The sequence below is a fragment of the Talpa europaea genome (assembly GCF_964194135.1).
Source record: "Talpa europaea genome assembly, chromosome: 5".
NCBI lineage: Eukaryota > Metazoa > Chordata > Mammalia > Eulipotyphla > Talpidae > Talpa > Talpa europaea.
This window is the reverse complement of record NC_140071.1, coordinates 72,468,353-72,491,975: the sequence shown is the minus strand read 5'-3', so window position 1 is coordinate 72,491,975 and position 23,623 is coordinate 72,468,353. Positions and strand designations below refer to the sequence as shown.

General features: G+C 35.4%; 1 protein-coding gene across 10 annotated transcripts in view; it reads right to left on the bottom strand.

The window, feature by feature from the left end:
- Positions 1-22,923, bottom strand: part of APC (APC regulator of WNT signaling pathway) — a gene marked incomplete at both ends in the record, with an annotated part of 105,833 nt that extends 82,910 nt beyond the window's left edge. For 8 of the 10 annotated variants that reach the window (XM_084233095.1, XM_084233096.1, XM_084233092.1 and 5 more), the window contains 4 exons: positions 2,148-2,256; positions 10,786-10,987; positions 12,355-12,436; positions 22,783-22,917. In XM_084233095.1, the coding sequence (XP_084089221.1) occupies positions 2,148-2,256; positions 10,786-10,987; positions 12,355-12,436; positions 22,783-22,917 (528 nt within the window). Of the gene's footprint in view, positions 1-2,147; positions 2,257-10,785; positions 10,988-12,354; positions 12,437-22,782 lie in introns of all 10 variants that reach the window. The other 2 variants (XM_084233099.1, XM_084233091.1) reach the window with 1 other exon arrangement.
- Positions 22,924-23,623: the final 700 nt, after the last annotated feature.

Sequence of the window (23,623 nt, the reverse complement as noted above, 5' to 3'; positions counted from 1 at the left end):
TCAGCTAAGAAAAAAAAAGCTTTTCTGTAGTATAAATAACCACAGATTGTTAGGATAAAGGCAACAAACTTTTTGGTAAAAATCCAAGAGTAAAGCAAAGTTGAAACAAATGAAAAGAAGTACCTCTGCTCAGAGGTTAATTAAAAATTAATTAAAAAGTTAATTAAAAATTAATTAACAGAGTTAATTAAAAATTTTACTAACTCTCTAATTGAAATTCTAAGCACTGATAACTACCAGGCATACAAAAGTATAAAAAGGACAAGGTAATGAAACACATGCCCCAATATGTAAAAGAAGTTAAATATGTGATTAGATGAAATGATAAGTTACAATGGGCCATGAAAATAAAGTACTATGCTGATGCCCATTAAATTTGTGTGTGACACATGTCTGATTCAGAATAGAATTCTGTAGGTCCAAGGATCACAAATTGCATGATGATTTTAAGCTAGAGAAAATTCTCACCCTTTTTTCTTGCAATATACAAATAACATTCAAGTACAAAATATATTCTTATAGGCTTACCCAAATTAGTCTGCATGTTATTTCTAATTCCCAATGAGCCAGTATCACTCCACTCATTTGTCCCCATTTCCCAGTCCCTCTTTGCAACAAGTGTGTTGCAATAATGTGGTTTAAATCTGGTGTTTTAAACAATGTCTAAGATCCTGGTCAGTATTTCCATATGAAAATGTTAACCTGGCTTCCCAAATAAAAGCAAAATTTGTGAAATTAGAAAATATCTATGAAATAAAGTTTGCTAAAGTTGTCAAACAGACCATAATAATTTCTTACATGTGATATTAAATATATGCTTATTTAATAAATTGATAAAGGAATATTTGACAATTTATCTTTGTTTCAGATATTAACCAGTTGGTTTTGAGTTGTCATACACATCTTAGCCCTTATCTGAATTTGACTGCATGTACATAGTTGAACTCTAAATTATGTAATTCTTTCCTTTTTTTATTTTCATATTTTTTTTATTGCGGTAACACTGGTTTACAATAAAAATGATTCACGAATATAGGATCACACCTCTTCAGATGTGATACCATTCCATACCCACCACCAAGGCATTTATAGTCCTTGACCACAGTCCACTGAAATTATGTATATTCTAATTACAAAACTGAATGGTGAGCAAATCTTCACTTCCCAATAAGCATTTGTTCACTATTTGTGTCTCCATAACTCCTGGGAAGATATTAAGGACATTGTCAGAGAGTGTGGTCCTGTCTCTCCCTCTCAAAATCCTGGATGATTGTTCTAGGAGAGTAAGCACTTAAACTTCTAGTTCTAGCTCCTGCCAGACAATGCCCACTCAGAAAATCAGTCAATAAGTATATGTTTTGGAAAAGATTTTCCTTCTTCCTATTTTTGCTTTTTTGTTTATTATATTTTCTCAAAAATGCTATTAGAAAATGAAAAATCTGGGGCCTCCCCGGTGGCACAGCGGTTGAGCGCTGGGTTGCGAAGGAGGAAAATACATTTTAATTACTCTATTTTTCTTTTTAACAATTAAAAAAAACCTATGGACAACATCTAGTAATGTATTTTAGAAATGCTTTTATATGTGCCATTCCATGAATGAAATAGGTGACAAGAAAAGGTTGGGTGGAAGAAGCTGACAAGATTAAATTCTTTTTACATAGCTATAGTTGCAAAACAAGAATATTTTTGCATTGGCAAAAAGTTTTAAGATCCATTCCAGTAGCAATTGTTATTTGTAATAACTAGAATAGGACTCAAATTATATTCAGATAGTTTAATTGCAAAAACTATATAGCATGATTCCTGTAATGTGGTTCAAAAAGTAGATAGATGGTAATAAACATTTCTAGAGTATGCTTTGGCAATTCAACGTACAGGATAAAAAACCAGTCACTTAGTTAAATCTTGGAATATGTAATAGATTTAATTAGAGGATTAAAATAAATACTTAAGCATAATGAAGTTTTATCATCTTTATAAAAAATATTCATTCACTATTATAAATTCAGGTTTAAAGTTGGATAAATATATGATAGTTTAAAAGTAACTATAAATGCAGTAATCTTGAATTTTTAATAGCTAACCTATGTACTATTAAAGGTGAAGTTATTAAAGTCTAAAGTAAGTCATATTGCCAAGTTACTTACATTTTCAGTTAAAGGAAGACTATCTATTCTTTTTGTGAGATTTTGAAGTTGAGCATAATACCAGTCTTTTTCCTTTTCTTCTTTGTCAAGATCAGCAAGAAGTAATGATCTGTTTTTGAAAAAAAGTTAAGTTTACACAATGCCAGTACATAATGGATAACGGTAATTTTTCTAAAGTGTTTGTAAAGCTTCCTTTTTAAACAAAAGTACTACTAATAAATAAATGGAAAACACATGATTCTGGATTTTTGAAGATGAGACTTAGATTAATACAATCATTAAATAGAACAATTCTAAAATTTGTATGGTATCACAAAAGATGCTGAATAGTGTAAACAATCCTAAAAAAGCAATATTGAGAACATAAGGATAGGCATTATGCATCCTAGTTTCCAAACTATGTTACAAAGCCATAGTAATAAAAAACAGTGTGATACTGGCATAAACACAGACACAGATGAATGCAACATAATAGAGTTAGATAACTTATGACAATGGATCAAGAATATGCAATGGGGAAAGGAAATCTGCCTCAATAAATGGTGTTGGTAACACTCGGCCAGCAACTGGCAAAAGAATGTAATTGAACCTTCATCTTACACCATACTCAAAAATTAACTCAAAATGGATTCAAGACTTGAATGTAAGATATAAAACTCCTGGAATAAAACTGAGGTAGTGAGCTTCTTGATATTGAACTTGATGATGATTTTTTGGATTTGACTCCAAAAGCAAAGGCAGCTAATTGAAAAGTAAACAAGTGAGACTACATCAAATTAGAAAGCTTCTACATAGCAAAGAAAACCATCAAGAAAATAAAAAGGCAAACTACAATATTTGCAAATCCTATCTGACAAAGGGATTAATATCCAAAATATAAAAAGAACTAATATAATTCAATAGCAAAAAAAATTTTGATTAAAAAATGGCCAGAGGAACTGAATAGACATTTTACCAAAGTAAACATACCAATGGACAACATGTATGTGAAAAGGTGCTCAACATCACTGATCATCAGGGAAATGAAAATGAAATTACAATGAGATATCAACTCACCCTTACTAGAATGGCTATTACCAAAAAGACAAGAAATCACAAGTGATGTCAAGAATGTGCAGAAAAGGGAAGCATGGTGCAATGCTGGTAGTAATGTAAGCTCATGCAGCTAAACAAAATGGATGTTACTCAAAAAATTAAACAGCGATTCTACTTCTAGGTATTCAGCTAAAGGAAATAAAAACTCTAACTCAAGAATGCTGCTCATTGAAAAGTTTTACTTCCAATAGCCAAAATAAAGAAATAACCTAAGCATCTATGAATAGACACAGAGAACGTGGCATATACACAATAGAATATTATTTAGCCATAAAAAGAAGGAAATGTTGCCATGTACAACAATGCTGATGGACCTTTTATGGCCATTTTATGCTAAGTAAAATAAGTCAGAGAAATACAAGTACTGCATGATCTCACTTACATGTGGACTTTTAAAAAGAATTAGCTCTGTCCTCTAACTGAACTTACAGACAGAATATACTGGTGGTAGTCGGAAGCAGGGGATGGACAAAATGGTGAATGGTCTCAAAGGATACAAATGTCCTGTCATAAAATGAATCATGGGATGTAATATACAGTTTGGTGATTATAGTTACTAATACTGTATTATATATTTGAAAGTTGCTAAGATGAGTAAATCTTAAAAGTTCTCATTACAAGAAAATTTTTTTTAACTATTTGTAGTGATAGATGTTAACTAGACTTTTATGGCAAACATTTCAAAATACACAAAATAGTGAATCATTATGTTATATGCCTGAAACTAGTATATGTCAATTATACTTCAACAAAATTTTTTAATGCAAAAAAAAAGCTTCCTCATGTAATCTCATGTCCTCATGTAATCTCATGCAGTCCTCAAGCTAACTCACTTTACCTAGAAGAACATAGTACTTTTAAACTTTTTTTTTTTTTTTAATTTATTTATACAAGCACTGGGTACTGTCAGAAGAGTGGGAGGGTGAGAGAATTCACCAGAGCGAGAGGGGAGAGCAGAGCAGGCAGACTGACGAAGTACACTGCTGAGGGGAGCAGTGGGCAGCAGGAGAGGTCTGCGTGCCATGTGGCACCCTCGCCCAGGGGCGGGGGATCAAACCAGTGCTGCAGAGGCTGCGGGCAGCTTCGCAACCCAGCGTTCAACCGCTGCGCCACTGGGGAGGCCTGAACATAGTACATTTTTAACAGGGATTTAATGAGTATCTGTTAAATGTATGAATGGTTAACAGACAATAGCTAATATTTATTAAATGCTCCATGTACCAGATATAGTACGAAGTACTTTTTAAAAAAGCTAGTTTAATCTTCAAAACTTTTGAGGGCGATTTGGAAGAGGGGAGAGAGAGCTTCCATTTTTTTTTTTTTTATTCAAATAACAAAACCACTAACTCATGTAAATTATTCATGAACTTAAAAAGACATAGAACAAAGTCAAATATGAATTTAAAAAAATATCTGACACTATAATGTGTAGATAGTCTCTTAGTTTAAAACTAGTTAAGTTTTAAGTACCCAGCTTTTCTCAAGTTGTTGTAAAACCCAAGGATCATTCTGACTATACAAGTGATTAATGATCCTTTTTTTTTTTTTGGTGGGACCCTCGGCGGCGGCTGGGGAACTAACGGGCGCTGCAGAGGCTGTGGGCAGCCTTGCAGCCCAGTGCTCAACCTCTGCGCCCCCCTTTTTTTTAAAAAAAAAAAAAAATAGATATGGAACTCAAACAACTCCTCTTACTATTGCTATAAGCAGCACTAAAACTGGCCAATGACACTGCCAAAGCATTTACTGGTCACGGAGTTCTTTACCCATGCGCACAACTGCAAGACTACTCAGGCTCAGAAACAACAACAATGGGATTTATTTAACAAACCATGGAAAAACAAAGAGTTACTCAGGCCAAAAATGGTCTTTACCTCACCTGAAGCAGTGTCCAGTGTTTTTCAGTTCTAAAACAAAAGGAGTTAAGATGGCATCTTCCCACCACTAAGGATGCAGAGTTCCTCTCCCGAATAGGCCATGCATCCTAGATGGTGCTTTTCTGCCTCTGTTAACCAGGAGCATGCGGCAGTCAGACTCTAGGCCTGGTTCCAACTCACAAAGACAACAGAAGACACAAAGGAGACGCTCCCAGAGCTGCTTGGATGCCCCAGCACATCACCAGACAAGCAATACTGAAGACAACCAGTGCAGTGGCTGAATGACCTGATAAACGGGGACACCCCCCCCCCCACACACACACATATAGCTCAGTGAGGCACCTGGCTGTGGGTCTTCACTTTCCAGGCGGTAACAGCAGCAAAACAAGGAACAGTTTCACTTGCTTGGCTACTTGCAAAGTCTCCAAACTTTTCCTCTCTGAGGTTGGCTGCTAGAGGCCTCGCCATGTTCAGATGCCCATAACAGCCTTCTAGAAGACTGGCAGTAGTGGGGGCCGGAATTTGCTGACCCCAAATGCTGAAGATCTGAAAACCCGCTGAATCCTAAAGACCGAATGAATTGGTGCCCTCTTCTGCAGTCACTTACATTACTTATCAGTCCCTCCAGGCCCCAAATGCCATACTTTTTAGCATTTTCCCTGGGCCTATCCATCCTCACAGCAATCCCCTCCAGGGGGCACCACCAGTAACAGTTTATGGCTTCAGCCACCAGTTACAGTATTACTATATTAAATGCTGCTTAACAGTAACTGTGTTCAAGAACTAGATTTTTCCAAACCCATTTTTTATTTTTAAAACAAGTTTACTATTTGATTACATTTACTATTTGATTACACTATAGAAAAAACCTGAAAACACAGAAATATATAAACAAAATTAATATTATCCAGCATTTCCCCCTAAATACAAATATATGAAATCTTTTTGTACATTTAAGTAAAATTTTAAAACAAAATTAGTACTTTAATGCTTACAGTAAATACTTTCACTTCATTTTATAGAGCAACCAATTCTTAAGGAGATTAAAAATTGTGAAAAAAAAGATGTCAGTTGCTTTATAATCCAATTAGAGCTAATGCCTAATTTATCTCTAATTTTTAGATAGTCAGATTGTTTTGAATATTTACTATTATAACACTTGATACATCATTCTTTGAATCTTATAATTAAAAAAAAAAAATTCCCAGGAGTGCAGTGACCAGCACAAAGTGTGTGTAACTATTAAGCTTTTGATACACTTTGCCAAACTGCCCTCCAAAAAGATTGTCCTAATTTATAGTCACACCATAAACAGCAAAAGGATACCATTTCTTTTTCATTTGCCTTGGCAACACAGGAAACAAGATGTTATCTCCCCCCTTTATTGTTACAAATTTAATTAGGGAAAGATGAATGGTATGGTCTCCTTCCCTTTCTAAGTGTCAAATTTATCTGCACACGTTTACTGGTCATTTGCTTTCCTTGTTTTTTGAAACAATGCAAGTCTTTTTAGAAGGCCTCTCTGATAAGCATATGGTCTCTCCTCACTCTATGTTCTACAGTGGATAAAAACCTAAACTTTTGGCTTTAGTGTTATTTTCAGGGTCTTTAAGTCCTGTGTTTCTGATAAGGGCTAGGGATGGGGAGGAGATGAGGTAAGACACAATGTATGGTATAGCAGGAAATCTGCCTACACAGGCTGTTTATGGTCTGTCTGTTCTTTGCTTAACGTTTAATTTTCCAGCCCAAGGACCCTTCTGGAGGAGTGCAGGGAGTCAGTGCTATCTTAAGAGCAGCCTCAGCACAGGGGGATGAGCCTGAGTTCAGGAGTCCAGGAGAGTGGTAAGGAGCTTTGGGGGTTGGACATCACAGCCTCCTAGCAGCAGTGAAGGCCTGCTTACTGAACTGTCTTTGTTCAACTCACTATAAAAAGGCAGCTGGAAATGAAATATTAAGATGGTTTCTTTAGGGTGTTAGCCACCTGTCCTCCAGATTGCTAGCTGTCTGATTAAAGTACACCTTAAAGATGCAATTCCTGTCTACTTTATTGGCATTTGGTGGTGACAGGTGGTCACAACTCCATACTTCCAGTAATACTTTCTGGGGCTTTTTCCAGCAACTGTGATCTGTTGCATGGCAATACCCATATAAAAAATTCTAGGCTACTTAGCAAGAGCCACCACTGGAGCCACAGTCTTTTTGATTACATCCACCCCTGAGCATGAAGCTGTCTGCCCAGGAACTACAGTAAGTTCCTTTTGAATGGCACCAGAGTCCTAGCTTCTCAGTAGTCTCTATGAGGACCGCTCTTGTTTTGGGGCAAAAATGGCTCAACCATTAGCATATGGTACAGTTCCCTGGTACAGGAATGACTTCCACCATAAAAACTCTGAAGCCTTGTGGGAGTCCTGTTATGAACTGCTTTATGATAATGATGCTGATGAGCTGAATCTCTTTCTTCAAGGAGTCTTAAATACCAAAAAGTCGGGCCTCTCTGATGGTGCAAGGGGTTAAGCACAGCACTGTGAGGCTACCTGCAGCTTCTGCAGCCCGAGTTTAGTCTCCGGCTAGCCAAGGAGCTATCCACATGGTGCAACAGACCTCTCCTGTCTTGCCTGCTGCTTCCCTCTGCAGTGTGTCAATCCGCCTATTCTGTTCCTCACTCTGTCTCTGGTGAATCCTCTCATCCTCCGCACCACTTGCCTGTACCCCAGTTCTTGCATGCATAAATCAATAAATCTTTAAAAAATAAATATCAAAAAGTCACTACAACATGGATCTGTCCTCCTCCTTCAGAAGCCAGATGTTTTCTTAGTAGTTTCTTCTGAAGGCATGAAGGTATGCTATTCTCCTGTGTCTTGCAAGGAGAATGTGATCAACATTCTTTTTTCCCCAAATTAAGTTATCAGAAGGTTTGCCAAATGGAGCTTGCCATATATTTTTCAGTACTTCCCTCTAAGATTTCTGGATTACCCAGGTGTGTTCCACCTATTATTTCAATCTTTACTAGAGCAGAGGTAGTGGCTTTCAGAGGCATGTCAGTGTGAAGAAGTGGTGGTCTAGACTAAGATGGGCAGTAGACTGCGGGCCAGAAACAGGAGCTGGTTCTCCAGTAGTTATTCTTATGCTATTTCTACAGACTAGAAAAGTGAGATTTAAAAAAGTTACATAATTAAGGACCAGGGTTGACTACTTCTAGTACTTATTGTGAGCAAAACAGAAAATGAGGTAATAAACATAGAGTTAATGTATGACATGAGAGAGGTCTAGAAAGAAGAATAGGAAAAGTAGAAGGAAACCATCATGGAAATAACACAAATTTCAAAAGTTAAAGAAGATAAACCTCTAGATCAAAAGAAACAGTGAACATCCAGCATGATGAATAAAACACAAATATCATGGCATTCTAAAAGTTTCAAAGGAACAAAAACAGCTGGCTACAAAGAAATGAGAATCAGACTCATCAAATTTCTTATCAAAGAGTGATGAAGAAGGAAAATGAGTTTGAAACTAGACTTAACCAAACTATACATCATGTGTGAAAACAAAATAAAGATGTCAGCTACAGAAAGTCTCAATTTACCTCCCTCCCACACAATGAGAACCAAGAGGACACAAGATATGTTGGAGTCACTCTCACACTCTACCACTTTTCTCTACTAACAAAAAAGCAGAACTTTATGTACATGAAACAAAATGAGTTCCTAGGAAACTCAGTATGCTCAGAAGTCCTTTGCATCTTAATAGAGCTCAAACAAGATGATGAAAGGGAAGATGGGCCTTAGTATCTTATTTTTCAGGAGACTGATATGCTGTCAGACACAAATAGTCCTGGTTTAAAATCTGACATAGAGATTGACAGAAAGCTTAGCACTACTTCTGTTCAGATGACTATCCCTATTTTTATAGATGGGCACACCCAAATCAGAGAGAAAGTAATGAAAGGGCTTTTGTCTTTCAGTGAGATAAGATGGGCATTTTCTATACATTAATTTGAAGAAGAGAAAAATTAATACATTAGATGTGAAAAATAGATTCATTGTATATGTCAAGCAATGTTTTTTAGGTATTGAAAATGATAAATTAAGAAATGTTTCACTGTGGCCACCTGTGATAATGTAACCAGTGGCTGAAGTCAAAGACTTCAGGGGGTGTCCCATATAGGGGAGTGTTCATGAGGGTTAGAAAGTATTGCATTTTGGGGTGCAGTGACTGAAAAGAAATATAAGTGACAGCAGAAGGAGGTGTGGATTACTCAGTCTTCGAGATTCAGCACTTCAGATTCAGCATTTAAGGAGTCAGTGTTTTCAGCCCCCACCGCATGGTCTTCTAGAAGGCTATTGTGGGCCTCTGCAGGTGGAGGCTTCCAGTAGCCAATCTCAGAGAGAAAAGTTCCAAGGCTTTGCAATTAGCCGAGCAACTGAAACTGTTCCTGGTTTTGCTGCTGTTACAGCATGGCAGAGAAGAAGAAGACGTGAAGCCAGGTGCCTCACTGAGCTGTGAGTGTAGCTGTTTACAGTGTCATTTGGCTGCTCCAACTGCCGTTTTGACTATCACTTGTCTGGTGCGGTGCTGGGACATCTCAGCAGCTCCGGGAGCATCTCCTGTTACATCTTCTGTTGTCTTCATGAGTTGGATCCTGGCATACAGTCTGGCTGCTGCATGCTCCAGGTCAGCAGAGGCAGAAAGACGCCATCTTGGGCACGTGGACTATTGTGGCATGTGGCCTACTGTTTGGGAGAGAAGCTCTGTGTCATCAGTGGTGGGAAAACGCCATCCTAGCTGCTTTTGTTTAGGACTTATAAACAGTGGACACCGCTTCAGGTGAGGTAAAGGTAATTTTTGGCCTCATTAACTCTTTGTTTTTCCCTCATTTGTTAAATAAATCCCATTGTTCTCTGAACCTGAGTAGTTTTGCAATTGTGTGTGGGGCTGAAAACCTCAGTGATCACTATATTATTAGGGCAGTGTCCTTGGCTGGTTTTAGTGACCCTTGCTTCCCTGTATGAATAGGATTTCCATAATAAAAATAGTCACATTATATGGGATGTAGGATCTAAAATTTAATGACTTCAATTCAAAAGATAACAAGATATTCATTAAAAAATCAGTTCCATAATTTAACAGACATCAATTGTGATCATGTGATTATTCAATGTACAGAGCAGTTGAAGTATTTAAGCGACAAAGTCTTAGAATCTCAAGAAATTGCCTCAGTTATATTTTTAGATTTAATATAAGTACAATCAGGGCCTCCCCGGTGGCGCAGTGGTTGAGTGCTGGGTTGCGAAGCTGCCCGTAGCCTCTGAAGCGCTGTTTTGATCCCCAGTCACCAGAGGAGGGTCCCACATGGCGCGCAGACCCCTCCTGCCGCCCGCTGCTCCCCTCAGCAGTGTACTTCGGTCCTTCTGCCTGTTCTGCTCCCTGCTCTGGCTCTGGTGAATTCTCTCACCCTCCCGTGCTTCTGACTGTACCCAGTGCTTGTATAAATAAATAATCTTTAAAAAAATAATGTAAGTACAATCAATAACATACTGTCTTTGAATTAATAAAATGTTAAATGTTAGTGATCACTCACCAGACATGCTTTATAATTCATATCTTCAGTGAATGACAAAATAAAAGCAAAACTGGAGCATACAATTTACTATTTAATGAAGAAAAGTTACCTCTCTTTCTCAAGTTCTTCTAAATAACCAGTATTTTCTCTGCTTCCATTCACAAGCCCTCTTCTTGGAAATGAACCCATAGGAACAGGACTGCACTCTCCTGAACGACTAGAGATGGATCCTTCACGGCTTCCATAAGAACGGAGGGACATTTTTGTTCGCAGTTTCACTCCTGGGAAATTACTGCTATCTAAGTTAAGTTCTAAATTAAACAGAGACAAGTTTTTATATAATACTTGCTTTAAGTGGTCTGAGATATTGCTGATGCAATTATATTGCTTTAAAAGTGACATCTTAGGTTTATATTTTAGCATTCAACTTTAATCCATTTTAAAATTGTTGAAAATATATTACATATATTACATGAAGCCTATAGGAGTACTAAATTATAGCAGTTATTGAGTAGCAAAATTATTCAAGGAAATCCTTGTCATAAATGCTAATGCTCTGAGAAACCCACTGATTCTTTGTTCTAGATAAATGTGAAGGTAGGAGAAAGAATAAAAGAAAGTGGGGGGGGGTCAGAAAATGGCTAAGTTCACACTTTAATAAAGGCTATACTTCTACAATTTCTAAATAAGGAAGCCACCGATAGATATGAATAAACAATTATTTAAAAACAGAATGGCTGAACTTTTCCTCAAATCAACTTGAATCAGGGGGGAAAGGAGTTTGTCAATGAAAAAGAAGACAAAATGACCTTTCATAAATTCCTGCTAGATAATAATGTATTTGGGCACCCAAAGGTAATCTCACCACCTAGATTCATTTATAGGTAAGGACATTCTCTTTTGACAATGGAACCTTGAAAGGTTACTTTTCTCTTTCTACACAGCAGAGAGCCCATACTTTGAAATGCTGTTTTTCACCATTTGGGTATGCATTTGCAACAATGTATCAGTTGTATGGCTAGGGGCACTTAACAGTGTAAAGGGGACTACCAGTTGAACTGCTATTCTGTTTCTCTCAGCAGTTGGACTCTCTCTTTTCCTGTTTGCCTGGTCCCCTGTAGCAGTATTAAAGGACTGCAAAATCTATCAAAGGCTCCAAATTCTCTTTTTTTCCATCTGCGAGAACTGACAATGAACCCACCCAGCATGGGATGGCTGCACGACAAATCTTTAACCAACAAAGTGAAAAAGACACCCTTTAGAAATTCTGCAACATATGCTTTATAATCAGTTTATATATGTGAGAAGATAAAACATTTCTATACTGGAAGGAACAAAGATGAGTACTATTTCTTCACATTTGAAGTACAGGATACTCTATGGCTTATTAGAGGTCTATTTAGTGATCACCAGAATAGCAATGAGGTTTAAAAAAAATTTTCAAGGAAGTGATCCAAAACAGTTTATTCAAAGCCAGTTTAAGTGTTCAACTGAAGACATGACTAGCAAATAGACTTCTTACATATTCGTACTTTAACAATTACATCCTTACGGGTAAGGCTGTAACACACACCAAGAAAATTGGTACCAACATGCAAATCAAGAGAAGCTAAATTTGGATATATACATCTGACACCGGAGCTTTAAAATTACTTTAAAACACTTTTTAAAAATTTACCTTTGAGGCGCTCTAATAAATCAATCTGTCCAGAAGTCATAACTTCATCTTCAATACTTCCTTGTAGCTGTTTAAGTACTTCCTGTAAAAAAAGAATACAATGGATTAACATGACAAATTCTAATAACTTTTTGAAGACATGATTCTAAATTTCTTGATATTTAGATATGCCAGGGGGAAAGGTATTCCAGATCAATGTGAGATCACAAGCCATAAAGCCTCTTCATATAATACCTATCATTATGAATAATAAACTATCCCAACTACAAAATATTTGGTGTTTGGGGAATGTCTGTGCAAGAAAGCATACATACATTGCTTTTAACTTTTAAAACATACAGTAAGGTAGACTACTCTCATTTTTCAGATGTATCAACTGAGTCTAGTCACAAAAAACTAGTTATGTTTCTGAATCCATGTCTCTTAAAACTTGTACACACACCAAATTAACTCAATATGCTATCTTATTTAGTACCCAATTAAATAGTCAAGCTTTTACACGCCACATTTAAGTATATTCTACTAGCATACTGATTTACATTTAGCAGATATTCAAATGACTACATGCTTACTGCCTCTTGACTTTTGATGCCATATTTTCTTCCCTATCCCACCATCTTCTTGACAAAATATTCTCAAAGATTGTTGGAATTTTTCATTTTCTACTGTTTTTTTTTTTTTTTCTGCATGCTCCTTAATTTATGTCTTCCACATTATAAGGCATTCCATTCTAGTTCTGGTCAATTATTTTCCTAAATGTGACAATGTATTTGAACATTTATGACCTTGTAACTATGGATAAAGATTAGAGATTGAAAAGCAAATCTGTCAAAAAGTAAGTGTATTAATAAGCAAAGACAATTTCACAGGTTTACCTTGAAGGTGACATTATAAACATTAAAAAAGAATCTCTTGGGTCTTCCTGGTGGCTCAGGGTTAAAGTCCCAGCACTATCAAGCAATCACCAGCCACTGCAACACGACTTTGATCCCTGGCCAGGGAGCTAACCCATATATATGGGCAGTAGACCCTCCCCTCAGCAGTGTATTTCAGTAGATCCACCTATTTTGCTCCCCAATCTGTCTCTGGTGAATCCTCTCACCCCTCGCATCTTTGGCTTCCACCCCAGTTCTTGTATGCGTAAATAAATCTCTAAAAAAAAAAAAAGAATTTCTTTGTGAACTTAACACCAAACCTTCAAATAAAAGACCATGTAGAAGACCAAAAGGCTTCGATAAGATGTTAGTGATATGGAGGTGACTGTTATTCACATTCAAAATATTACATTCAGAGTGCACGACATCTGTGGGTTAGGTAACAAATTTTAGAGCGGAAGACTCCCTTGAAAAAAATGAAGACCCTTAAGATGTCTACTACAAAATTCAGGACACCAGCTCTTCCACAAGTTTGACAAGTACTCTCATAGTCTATGGTTTCCTAGGACCCCAATTCTCTTTCCATATATTGCTAATGATTTAACACCTTTGTAGGGTAAATGTCAGTTTTTTCTGCCCTCCCACCATTAGGATTGATGATGGATCCCTGTGGTCCTGAATGCATGCCTGATGGTGGGCGCCTGGATTTTGTTACATTGTTATATTCAGTTGTATTCTATTCACTTTTGTGGAGTGGAGTGGTGTAGAGTGCCAGGAATTACCAGAAGGAAAGAGAAACAGGAGAGTGAGAAGCAGAGGCCACAAGAGTGTGAAAGAGTCCAATAAAGAGTGAAGATTCCCAGGGGCTGGGAGGCCTGCCAGCCTCCTAACCCCATCCCCCAACCCCTGCTTGCCATGTACCTGGTTGCCACACTACATGTAAAAGCTCAATAAAACCCTGAAATAGCTACCGAGAGCTCCAAGATTCTCCTTTACTCGTCTGCTCAGATCAGAGAACCAGCTCTGTGCCTTCCTGGCACTACACCCTTCAATGATCCTTTAATTTATCCCTGCTTGTTAAACAAACCTGTCTTACAATTTAACATATCTTTCTGAAAGAGACTTCCAATTACATGTGTCTAATGCTTATGAGTCTGAAGGTCTTCCCAATGTGACTAGATGTTTTGGCTCTGGATGACAAGCACTTCATATGTAAACATTTATATGTAAACATATCATTTTGTGTGATAAAAAACTATCCTTTGCTTTTTTTTTTTAATTTAAAAGGCCTTTCCCCCTCCAGACTCAAATGCTTTGTGTCCCTTCTCTATCCCTAAGCAGTAATCAAATTCCGTAGATTTAACCTCTAATAAACTTTCTCATAGCCACCTCTTTTCTACTGAAATATCTATTCTAGTCTATTCAATTTCTATTCATCATCCATGTGATCAATCCCACCAAAATAATTAAAATAATCTATTAAATGGTCCTATCTTGCCCAGAGCTATCAGAGTATAAGTCTTTTAAAGCACAGTTATGATCATCAGTCTTTCTTTCTTTCTTTATACAAGATTGTTCTCCAAAGCCAAGAGTGGTTCTGAAGCTTCAGCTTGTATCAGAATCAACTAAACAGTTTGTTACAACATAAGACTGCTTATTCAATAAGTCTGGGGTAAAGGCTGAGAATTTGTATATTCAAAAACTTCATAGGTGATGCTGACACTGAAAATAATTATCAAGATATTAACAGCGGTATCTCTGGAACTTGGAACATTTAAGTAATTTTTTTGCTTGTCTTGTTTCTTAATTTTTAAACAATAGGAATCACCAAAAAATAATTGTTTTCAAACAAGGTATACAGATTTAAAAACAATAATAAAAAGAAATCCTTGGCATGACAAAAGTATATACCCAATTCTTCAAAACTAATGGCACATTAATGATCTTTAAAGTACATGATAATAAAAAATTAAAGCAGCATCCAAAACAACTTATGCTTGAAAGTTTAACATTAAAAATTAAATAAACTTATGCCATTAGCTATATGTGTAGTGCCATGCAACTAAGGTAACACTATATTAAGGGAAAAAAGATCAGAACACTAAAAATGATCCAATCAAATGCATGAGAGAAAAATATACATATACACCTATATCAAAGTTATCTTGTTATTGGGATTTGAGGGTTTCTTTTTCAAATGTGATTTTGATATCTTTTTGTTTTTCCAAAATTTCCTAATTTTTAAATATAGTGAAAATGCACCACTTGTAATAACATTTTTTTAAGGCTTCTGTACCAATTGCTAGAAATCTATTGAAAGAAACTATAAAAGTTAATAAAATTATTGAAATTTAAGTTTTAAAAATTGTTTTTAAAGAAAGACTTTCAAAGCAGTCCTGGAAAGCTACTTTTTCTAATAAAATTATTTTTGTAAATTCTGAGTTATAAGGCTCACTAAAAAAAGTTGGGCATTTTACAGTCATGTCCCCTTTTTGCCTCAAGATGACATCATCCAGTATCACCGTGTTATTTACTACTTAGTTGTGACTAGTTTATGGCTATTTAGTAATGACAATTAAGTTTTTTTGTTTTTCTCAATTGAGGTAAAAATACACTTTCAGTATTTGCAGGGGATTTGTTTGCAAGACCCCTGTGGATACAAAATTCTGTAGATGCTCAAACCCCTTATATAAAAGTTACATAAATACTTGGATATAGGGCCTCCTCTGGTGGCGCAGGCTCTTGAGCGCTGCATTGTGAAGCTTTCTGCAGCCTCTGCAGTGCCAGTTTGATCCCGGCCGGCAGGCAACAGTCCCACATGGTGCAACAGACCTCTCCTGTCTTGCCCGCTGCTCCCCTCAGCAGTGTATTTCGTCAGTCTGCCTGTTCTGTTCCCCTGCTCTGTCTCTGGTGAATCCTCTCACCCTCCCCCACATCTGGCCTGTGCCCCGGTTCTTGTATAAAATAAATAAATCAATCTTTAAAAAAAAAACACAAAACTTGGATATAACTTATACTGATCCTCCGTACACTTTAAATCACCTCATTGTGATTTAGATTATCTAATACAATGTAAATGCTATATAAATAGATGCTATACTGCACTGTTTGGGAATGACAAGAAATGTTACTAGTTTGATAGCTTTCAAACTAGTAACAACCCAAATGCCTATGAAGAGGATAAAGGATAAAATCAACTGAGGCATAGTCATACAACGAATTGTTGTCTGGCTATGTTATGTCTGGCAATGTTATGCATTATGTATTTTTACCTGTGGTTGGTTGAATTTGAGGATGAGGGCACAGAGGGCCAAGTGTACACCCAAAAAGTACACTAACCTGAGGTATCTGATGAATTTCCACATCCATGTAATCACTACCCAGGTGAAGAACATAGAACCCATTAAAGTTCCCTTCCACACCATACCAAACAATATGTGCTGCACAAAGGAAAACACTATTCTGACTTCTCTCCTAATTAGTGTGATATGCTTGTGAATGTAATATGAATATACTCAAAGTCTTTTGTGTCTCATGTTTCTCAACAAAATAAGGGATTCACCCATGCTGTTGCATATATAGATTAATTACTTTTTAATGTGACTAACAGTTCATTGTATGACTATGCCTCAGATGATTTTATTCTTTATCCTCTTCATAGGCATTTGGGTTGTCACTAGTTTGAAAGCTATCATGAAGAATGTTTTTATGCACATTCTTGCACATATATTTTAGTGGATATATACACTCAATTCTCTTGAGTACACATCTGGAAGTTCAAATGCTGAGTCATAGGTCTTAAAGAAATTGTTAAATGGTTTTCCAAAAAGGTTCCATCAGTTTGTATTTCCACCAGCAATACGAGTATCCCAATGTTCTACATTTGGCACTAGTCTTCTAAATTTCAGTGATTTGAGTACAGGTGAAGTGATAAGTGCATTTCTCTGATGATTAATAAGGAAGTTTAATCCTTTTCCATATGCTTATGGACCACTTAGCCTCCATTTTGAATTGTCTTTTCAAGTCTTTGGCCCATGTTTTTAAAAGCTGACTTTATTTTGTTAGATTTTAATTTTAATTTAGTTTCATGTTTTAAAGAAATTCATTTTATGTATTTTTCTTTTGTTTAGTCCTTAATGTGTTCTAAGAATTTCCACTTGCCCTAAAGGTCAATTATTCTATAGATATATAACAGTCTTTTGAAGAAAAGTTCTTGATTTTAATAACATTCAATTTATCAATTGTTATAATAGTGCTTTAAAATTCTGCTTAAATCACTGCACACTCTAATGATATGAAACTGTTTCCTGTGTTTACTTCTAGAGGCCACTATTCTCTCTCTTATGAATTAATTTTATGATATGAGTTAGGGCTCTAGCTTAATTATTTTTTTATACAGATAACTAATTGGTCCTGTGCCATTTACTGAAAAGACCACCCTTATCCCAGCGATTTGCAAGGATGCCTTGGTCATGAATCAGGGGATCACATGTTGGTATTAGCTCTACTTCTGTTAGTCTCTAGTTGACCTTAATTACCACAGTGTCTTTACATTAATTCTCAGCCACTACCTCTTCAAATGTTATTTTTGCTTCATTCTTTTCTCCTGTCCTTCTGAGACTTTAATTATGTTTGCTTTTATCTGTTTGTCTGTGTCCTCATACTTCTTATACATTGCTTTATGTTTTCATTTCTTTATCTCTGTGCTTCAGTTTGGATATTTCCTATTGTCCCTTTTACATGTTCACTAATTTGGTCTTTTCGCAAGTTCATTAATTGTGTTTAGTTTGCTGTCAAATCCATCTAGTTAATATCAATATATTTTCCAGTCCTACAGTAATTATTATAGGTGCTAATTCTCTGTCAAAATTTTCTGACTTTTCATTCATTTTATCCATCATTTCTTTCTTCAGGACATATATAAATAACTGTAAAAATTCCTGACTACTAATATCTAGATAATATTTGCAATTACCTCTATTATTTATTCTCTTCATAATCATTTTGTTTCTTTGCATTTTTTATAATTTTTGACAGTGTGCCAATCATTATGTATTTAAGACTAAAAGAGACTTAAGATGACTGTATTTTTCCTTTCCACTTTTAGGGGTCTGAATTCCTCCAACCCATCAGGAACCGATAATGAATTGCAATTTCTGTTTAAGTGAAATTCACACTCATTTGGTTTGCTAAGCTACTTGTATGTCTCTCTAAAAATATTAGAGGTTTCTATCTCTAAAATCTTAGCTAGCTAACTTACACAGCTCCACAAAATCTAACATTTATCTTGAAAGGGAAACCAGCCAAGTTAAAGGCAGGTCTCTTCTCCTATTTATTAGGTTGTGTCTCTCAAACACTACAAGATCATGGCATATTTCTCTTCACCCTTCTAGATCAGCCATATTCTTAGATGACACCTGATTCATTTAGCCCTTAAAGTTCTGCTCCTTAAGAGTGTGCAAGCTTAGGTCTTTAATCTCCTGCTCCACAAAGTGCAAAATCTGGTAAATGTCATAAGGAGGAGACCAGTTGTGTGAAAGTAATCTTTCCTCTCTGGCAGGACTTTGCCTTCCTAGTTCATCCCCAACATGCTTCACCACAAGACAGCCAATGTTCCATGGTGGAAACCAGCCATGCAGTTAGAGCTTCTCTAAATGTTAACATTTCAGATGTTTGTTAAGATCTCAACTAGTTCTTTTCTAGTTTCCAGTGAAGTCCTGTTTGGGCCAATGAGTATAAGTCTGTACACAGTACCAACAAATATGCCTGGGAAAGAAAGTTACCAATGACCTAAAGCTCATTTAGAAAAAAAGTCTTTGGAATTTTAGTTAATGCAGTTCTTGATGATTCTACAGGTCTCCAATGTCTTTTAAAACACAATTTTTTATCCAAGAATTTATTATCCACTGTTTTTAGTTACTGTAGTACAACTGATTGCCTGTGGATACATACTACATACAACCTAGAAGAAACAAAGAGCTTTTAAAAGAAAAGGCAACACAACTGTAAAGCAATTCCACATAAAATATTTCAAGAAATGTTTTGAATAATAACAGCTGTTAAAATTAACATGTAATCCTGAGGGTAAGAAAATTCATTTGTATTTATAAATTCTAGAAATTTAGTCTTAAAATTTTATTATATAATCACATATTACTTTGAAAAATCATTTTTAAGATTTTAGAAACATTATATAATTATTTTTTAGAGCTGGAATGTGCTCTGAGCATATCAGTGAATAGATAGCATTTATTACTCTGCAATTGTGTCATTTCAGGGAAGTTGTACTTTTCCTCTTCTGTGTTTTGTTTGTTTATTTTGTTTTTACATTAGAGCTATAGATACATTTACTTGGCCAGATGAAAGTACATTTGATAATTAAATTTTCAAAATAAATTAAGAAATTTGTCATTCTGAATTTTTATTTTGCATTTTCCCCTCAAACTCTGAAAAGATACTTTACATGTATATGATTTTATGGTTTATAATGTTTCATTTTGTCAAAATACAACAAGGATATAAATGGTTCAATAATAATTTGTCTAGAGGTAATTTTTCTATACGCTGTATCTGTTTAAATATTTCATATATCTACATGACCACATTTATCTTGCTGCTATGCTCAGCATTTTGAAGTAAATTGACTTTTAACCCTGGAGTAAAAAACAGACCACATGATTTTTTAAAAAAAGTTTAATTTCTGCATTTATCTGATTCCAGGTCACTGAAATCCCACGAAACTGATTTTATTACAAAAATCAAACTTCCTTGTAGTATCTTCACATCTAGCTTTGATAATTTCCAATCCAACCTTGTTTCAATCACACTGTAGATACTTCTTCCATATCCTCCCTTCCACTAACATTTATTTTTAAAGCAAGTCTTAAACATCACACCATTTCTTCTGTAAATATTTCAATATGTATATTTAAACAGGGATTCTTTCTAAACTTAACTACAATCTGACCATTATATGTGAAAAATAATTATTTCCTTAATATTTTCAAATGTGTAGTCAGTGGTCACATTTTCCTAACTGTTGTGAACATATTTCCCTTACACACACACACACACACACGTTTTTTACAGTTTACATCACTATCATGTAATCAACAGCAAAGCAATGTTCTCTTTTGCCACTAGATGGTATAACTGCATAAATTTGGAGGCATGCCTTTCTGTCTTTGGCTTAGATATTGATAGGCTAATGATGAGGTAACATGATTCAATGATTATTTACATAATCATTTATATGATTATGTAAATTGAGTATGAAGTCTAGTAAGTTTTGAGGGCGACTAACCATTGTTTTGGACTACCTCCAGAATGTAGGAAGGAAGTGACAATGCTTCCATGTGTCTGCACAAATCAACATTCTAGGACAAAAAGAAATAGGTAAGGATTCCTGCTCTTTAGCAGTTTTAAACATGTTAATGAGAGATAAATAATTACATTATAAGGTTGTAACTGCTATAGTACCATATGCCCAATCCTAAAGAAATAAAGAAATGGATCTGCAAGGATATCTGCAGAAGCATGTGTTGAGTAGTAATCAATTCATGGTAAGTTCTGACAAATCTTAACTGTTAGTATTCATGATGAATATGATACCACAAGGCTAAACTGATATTCCACTGTAAAATTTAGGGTTTGACTTGCACTGTTATTCTGAGAAACATTCCACTTCAGCATGGAGATGAATATAAGAGCAAGGTAAATGTCTTCCAAAAAGAAATTTTCATTTAGTCAAATAAAAAACTTAAAAAGTGATCTCACATTTTCATACCACAAAATGGACATCCAGATAGACTGGTGGGAGGAATTCCCTGTAAACTGTACCTCCAGAATAGATGAAAGAGCACTCCTGTTGGGAATCTTAAATTCTGTATTTTTAAATTTTTAAAGACATATGCCATGTACAATTTTAGATATATTATGCTGATTAGAGTTAGAATACACAGCTGTTCTTTTCAGCCTATTAGATTAATGATTCATGTTTTTAAGATCACTCATAGTCTGTGGGTAAAAAAAAAAATTGTGTTTTTATACTCTACCTTACTCCAAAAGAATTTGGAGATCTATTATTGCTGAGGATAGCTTTTACTGAAGAAACAGGCAATTAGATAGAAAAGATTTACAGGTAGACAGATTTATAGATAGGTAGGATAGTATATATAAAGAAAAGGTTTAATTGTTATGATACTAAATATTAAGTGTAAAGAGGAGCAAATATAGTTTAGTGATATATAGAAGCTTAAAGGATATGGGCAACCTCAAAATGCATAGAAAAAGATCTAGAAGAAAATAGGAAATGAGTAAGGCATAAGAGTAGAGAGCAGACAGGAAGAATAGAGTCAGGAAGCCAGATGTTAAAATAGCTTTAGGACAGAAACAACACAAAAGAAGATTATTTTTTAAAGAGAAGGAGGTAGCCAACAGTTTTGTTGATGATCTCCAATTAGGTGAAAAGAGAATCTGCCTCAGTTTCAAAGCTAAAACAGCTAATTTTAATCCCAAGTATTTTGAAATTAGAATATATTTTCATCACTGCAGACTGGAATATTTTATTCTTTGAGGTTATTACAGCTTTCAATGCTATTTAGCAAGCCACTTTCAGGAATTGAAAGTGGTATGGAAATCATCTTGGCTAGCACAATGTCTATGTTTTCCAAATAAGGCCAGAAGAGTACCTAAAGGTGATAAAACTCAGCTTTTGGCAAAACCAGTAATAGGACCAGGTACTGACTTTTAGTTTAGGACAGGAATTTCACAAGGCCTCCCTGGTTTTCTCGACCATCACATCACTTTAAGTGGAAACAAAATCTAAGAGTTGGAGAGTAAAGCTATATTTAATAACTGAGATATATAGAACATTGAACACCACCAGTTTGAGCTGCATGGTTCCACTTACACATGGATTTTTTCTCCCAATAAATATAGTTGGTCTTACATATTTGCAGGTTTTGCATTCACAGATGCAATCACCCACAAATCTGTGGAATCCACAAATCTGTGGAATCCATAGATATGGAGATTCAACTATAAGAAACTTGAACATCTTTGAGCTTTGATATTGGGGAAAGAGAGGTAATAAAACCAATCCTGTTATAGATACCAGAAGAGAATTGTAGGCAAGTTTATGCAGAGACAAAAGTTATACAGATTTTCAACTACTGGGGTAGTTTCTCTTGACCTGTGTTCTTCAAAGGTCAACTGTATCTTAAAGTTGTGTTGTTTGTTCCTAAGAATTATACAGAAACCCAGCCTCAGTATAGTGATGCTGAAGTAAGTCTCTTGTTTTTAACCTTAATAATTAAGAACTAACAAAATAGTCACTGGAGTTTATATAATTATTTTCTTTATATGATTCACTGGTTGAAAATAAAACACTTTATTTAAAAAATATAATTGCTGACTTTTGGAAGAAAATGTCTATATTACTGCTTAACTTAAAATGCACTTTTAGGTGAGTAAAGTATCTCACCTCATGTTTACAAGAAGGAATACTGAATCAAAATGGATAAACTAAAATTAAAAGTCACAATCTTGATACCTTCATATTAGATGCCTCAGTTTCCAGTTTTGTAAGATGATTGGAATTATCTTCTAGCTCTTGTCGAAGATTTGAGTTCTCCATCTTCAGTGCCTCAACTTGCTTTAACAACTGATCATATGAAGCTGCAGCCATCCTTGGCTAACCTGGGACCTATAAGGTTAAAAAGGATTTTGAAATTCACTACTAAAAAATATAGTGGCTGCCTGTTTACAAAGAAATGGATAAAGAAACAAAACTCTTGAGATATTTAATAAGAAGAATTGCATTAATATGCTAGTTTTGGTCTCAAATAGTACTGTTCAAGGAGCAGCATCTTTCTAAGAGGATTGGATCCCAGTTGAAGACAAATAGGATTAAAATTGAAGAGAATGTCAGTAGTATATGTTTGTCTGTTTGCCTTTTCACAGATGAGATTTCTGTTGGGTTAGAAGATTTTCAAGGTTTTAAGTATAGGAAATGAAGTTTATTTATACTGGTAATGTTTATTTGTAGACACAGAATTTGAGAGCCAGAATAGATTAGTGAAGAGTAAGTACTACATTCCATCACTTTTCATTTGAGTAAAGGCTAGTATTAAACATCAGCATGGGATAGGTATTGCCAGGTTCTAAGAAGGGTTCATTAGAAGGCAATCATTTCAGCAAAATGGACACAAAGGAAAGCATTCTATTGAAACTTCAAATCTTTTTGATAGGAAGATGATAAATAAAACTTACTAATAGAAAGTTTTGATTATATGTATTCAAAAAGAAGAATATAATAGGCCAACCTATGGCATATATAGTTTTGGGATACACAGTGCTCAGAATAAGGCCAAAAGAGCTTTAAAGAAAATGGA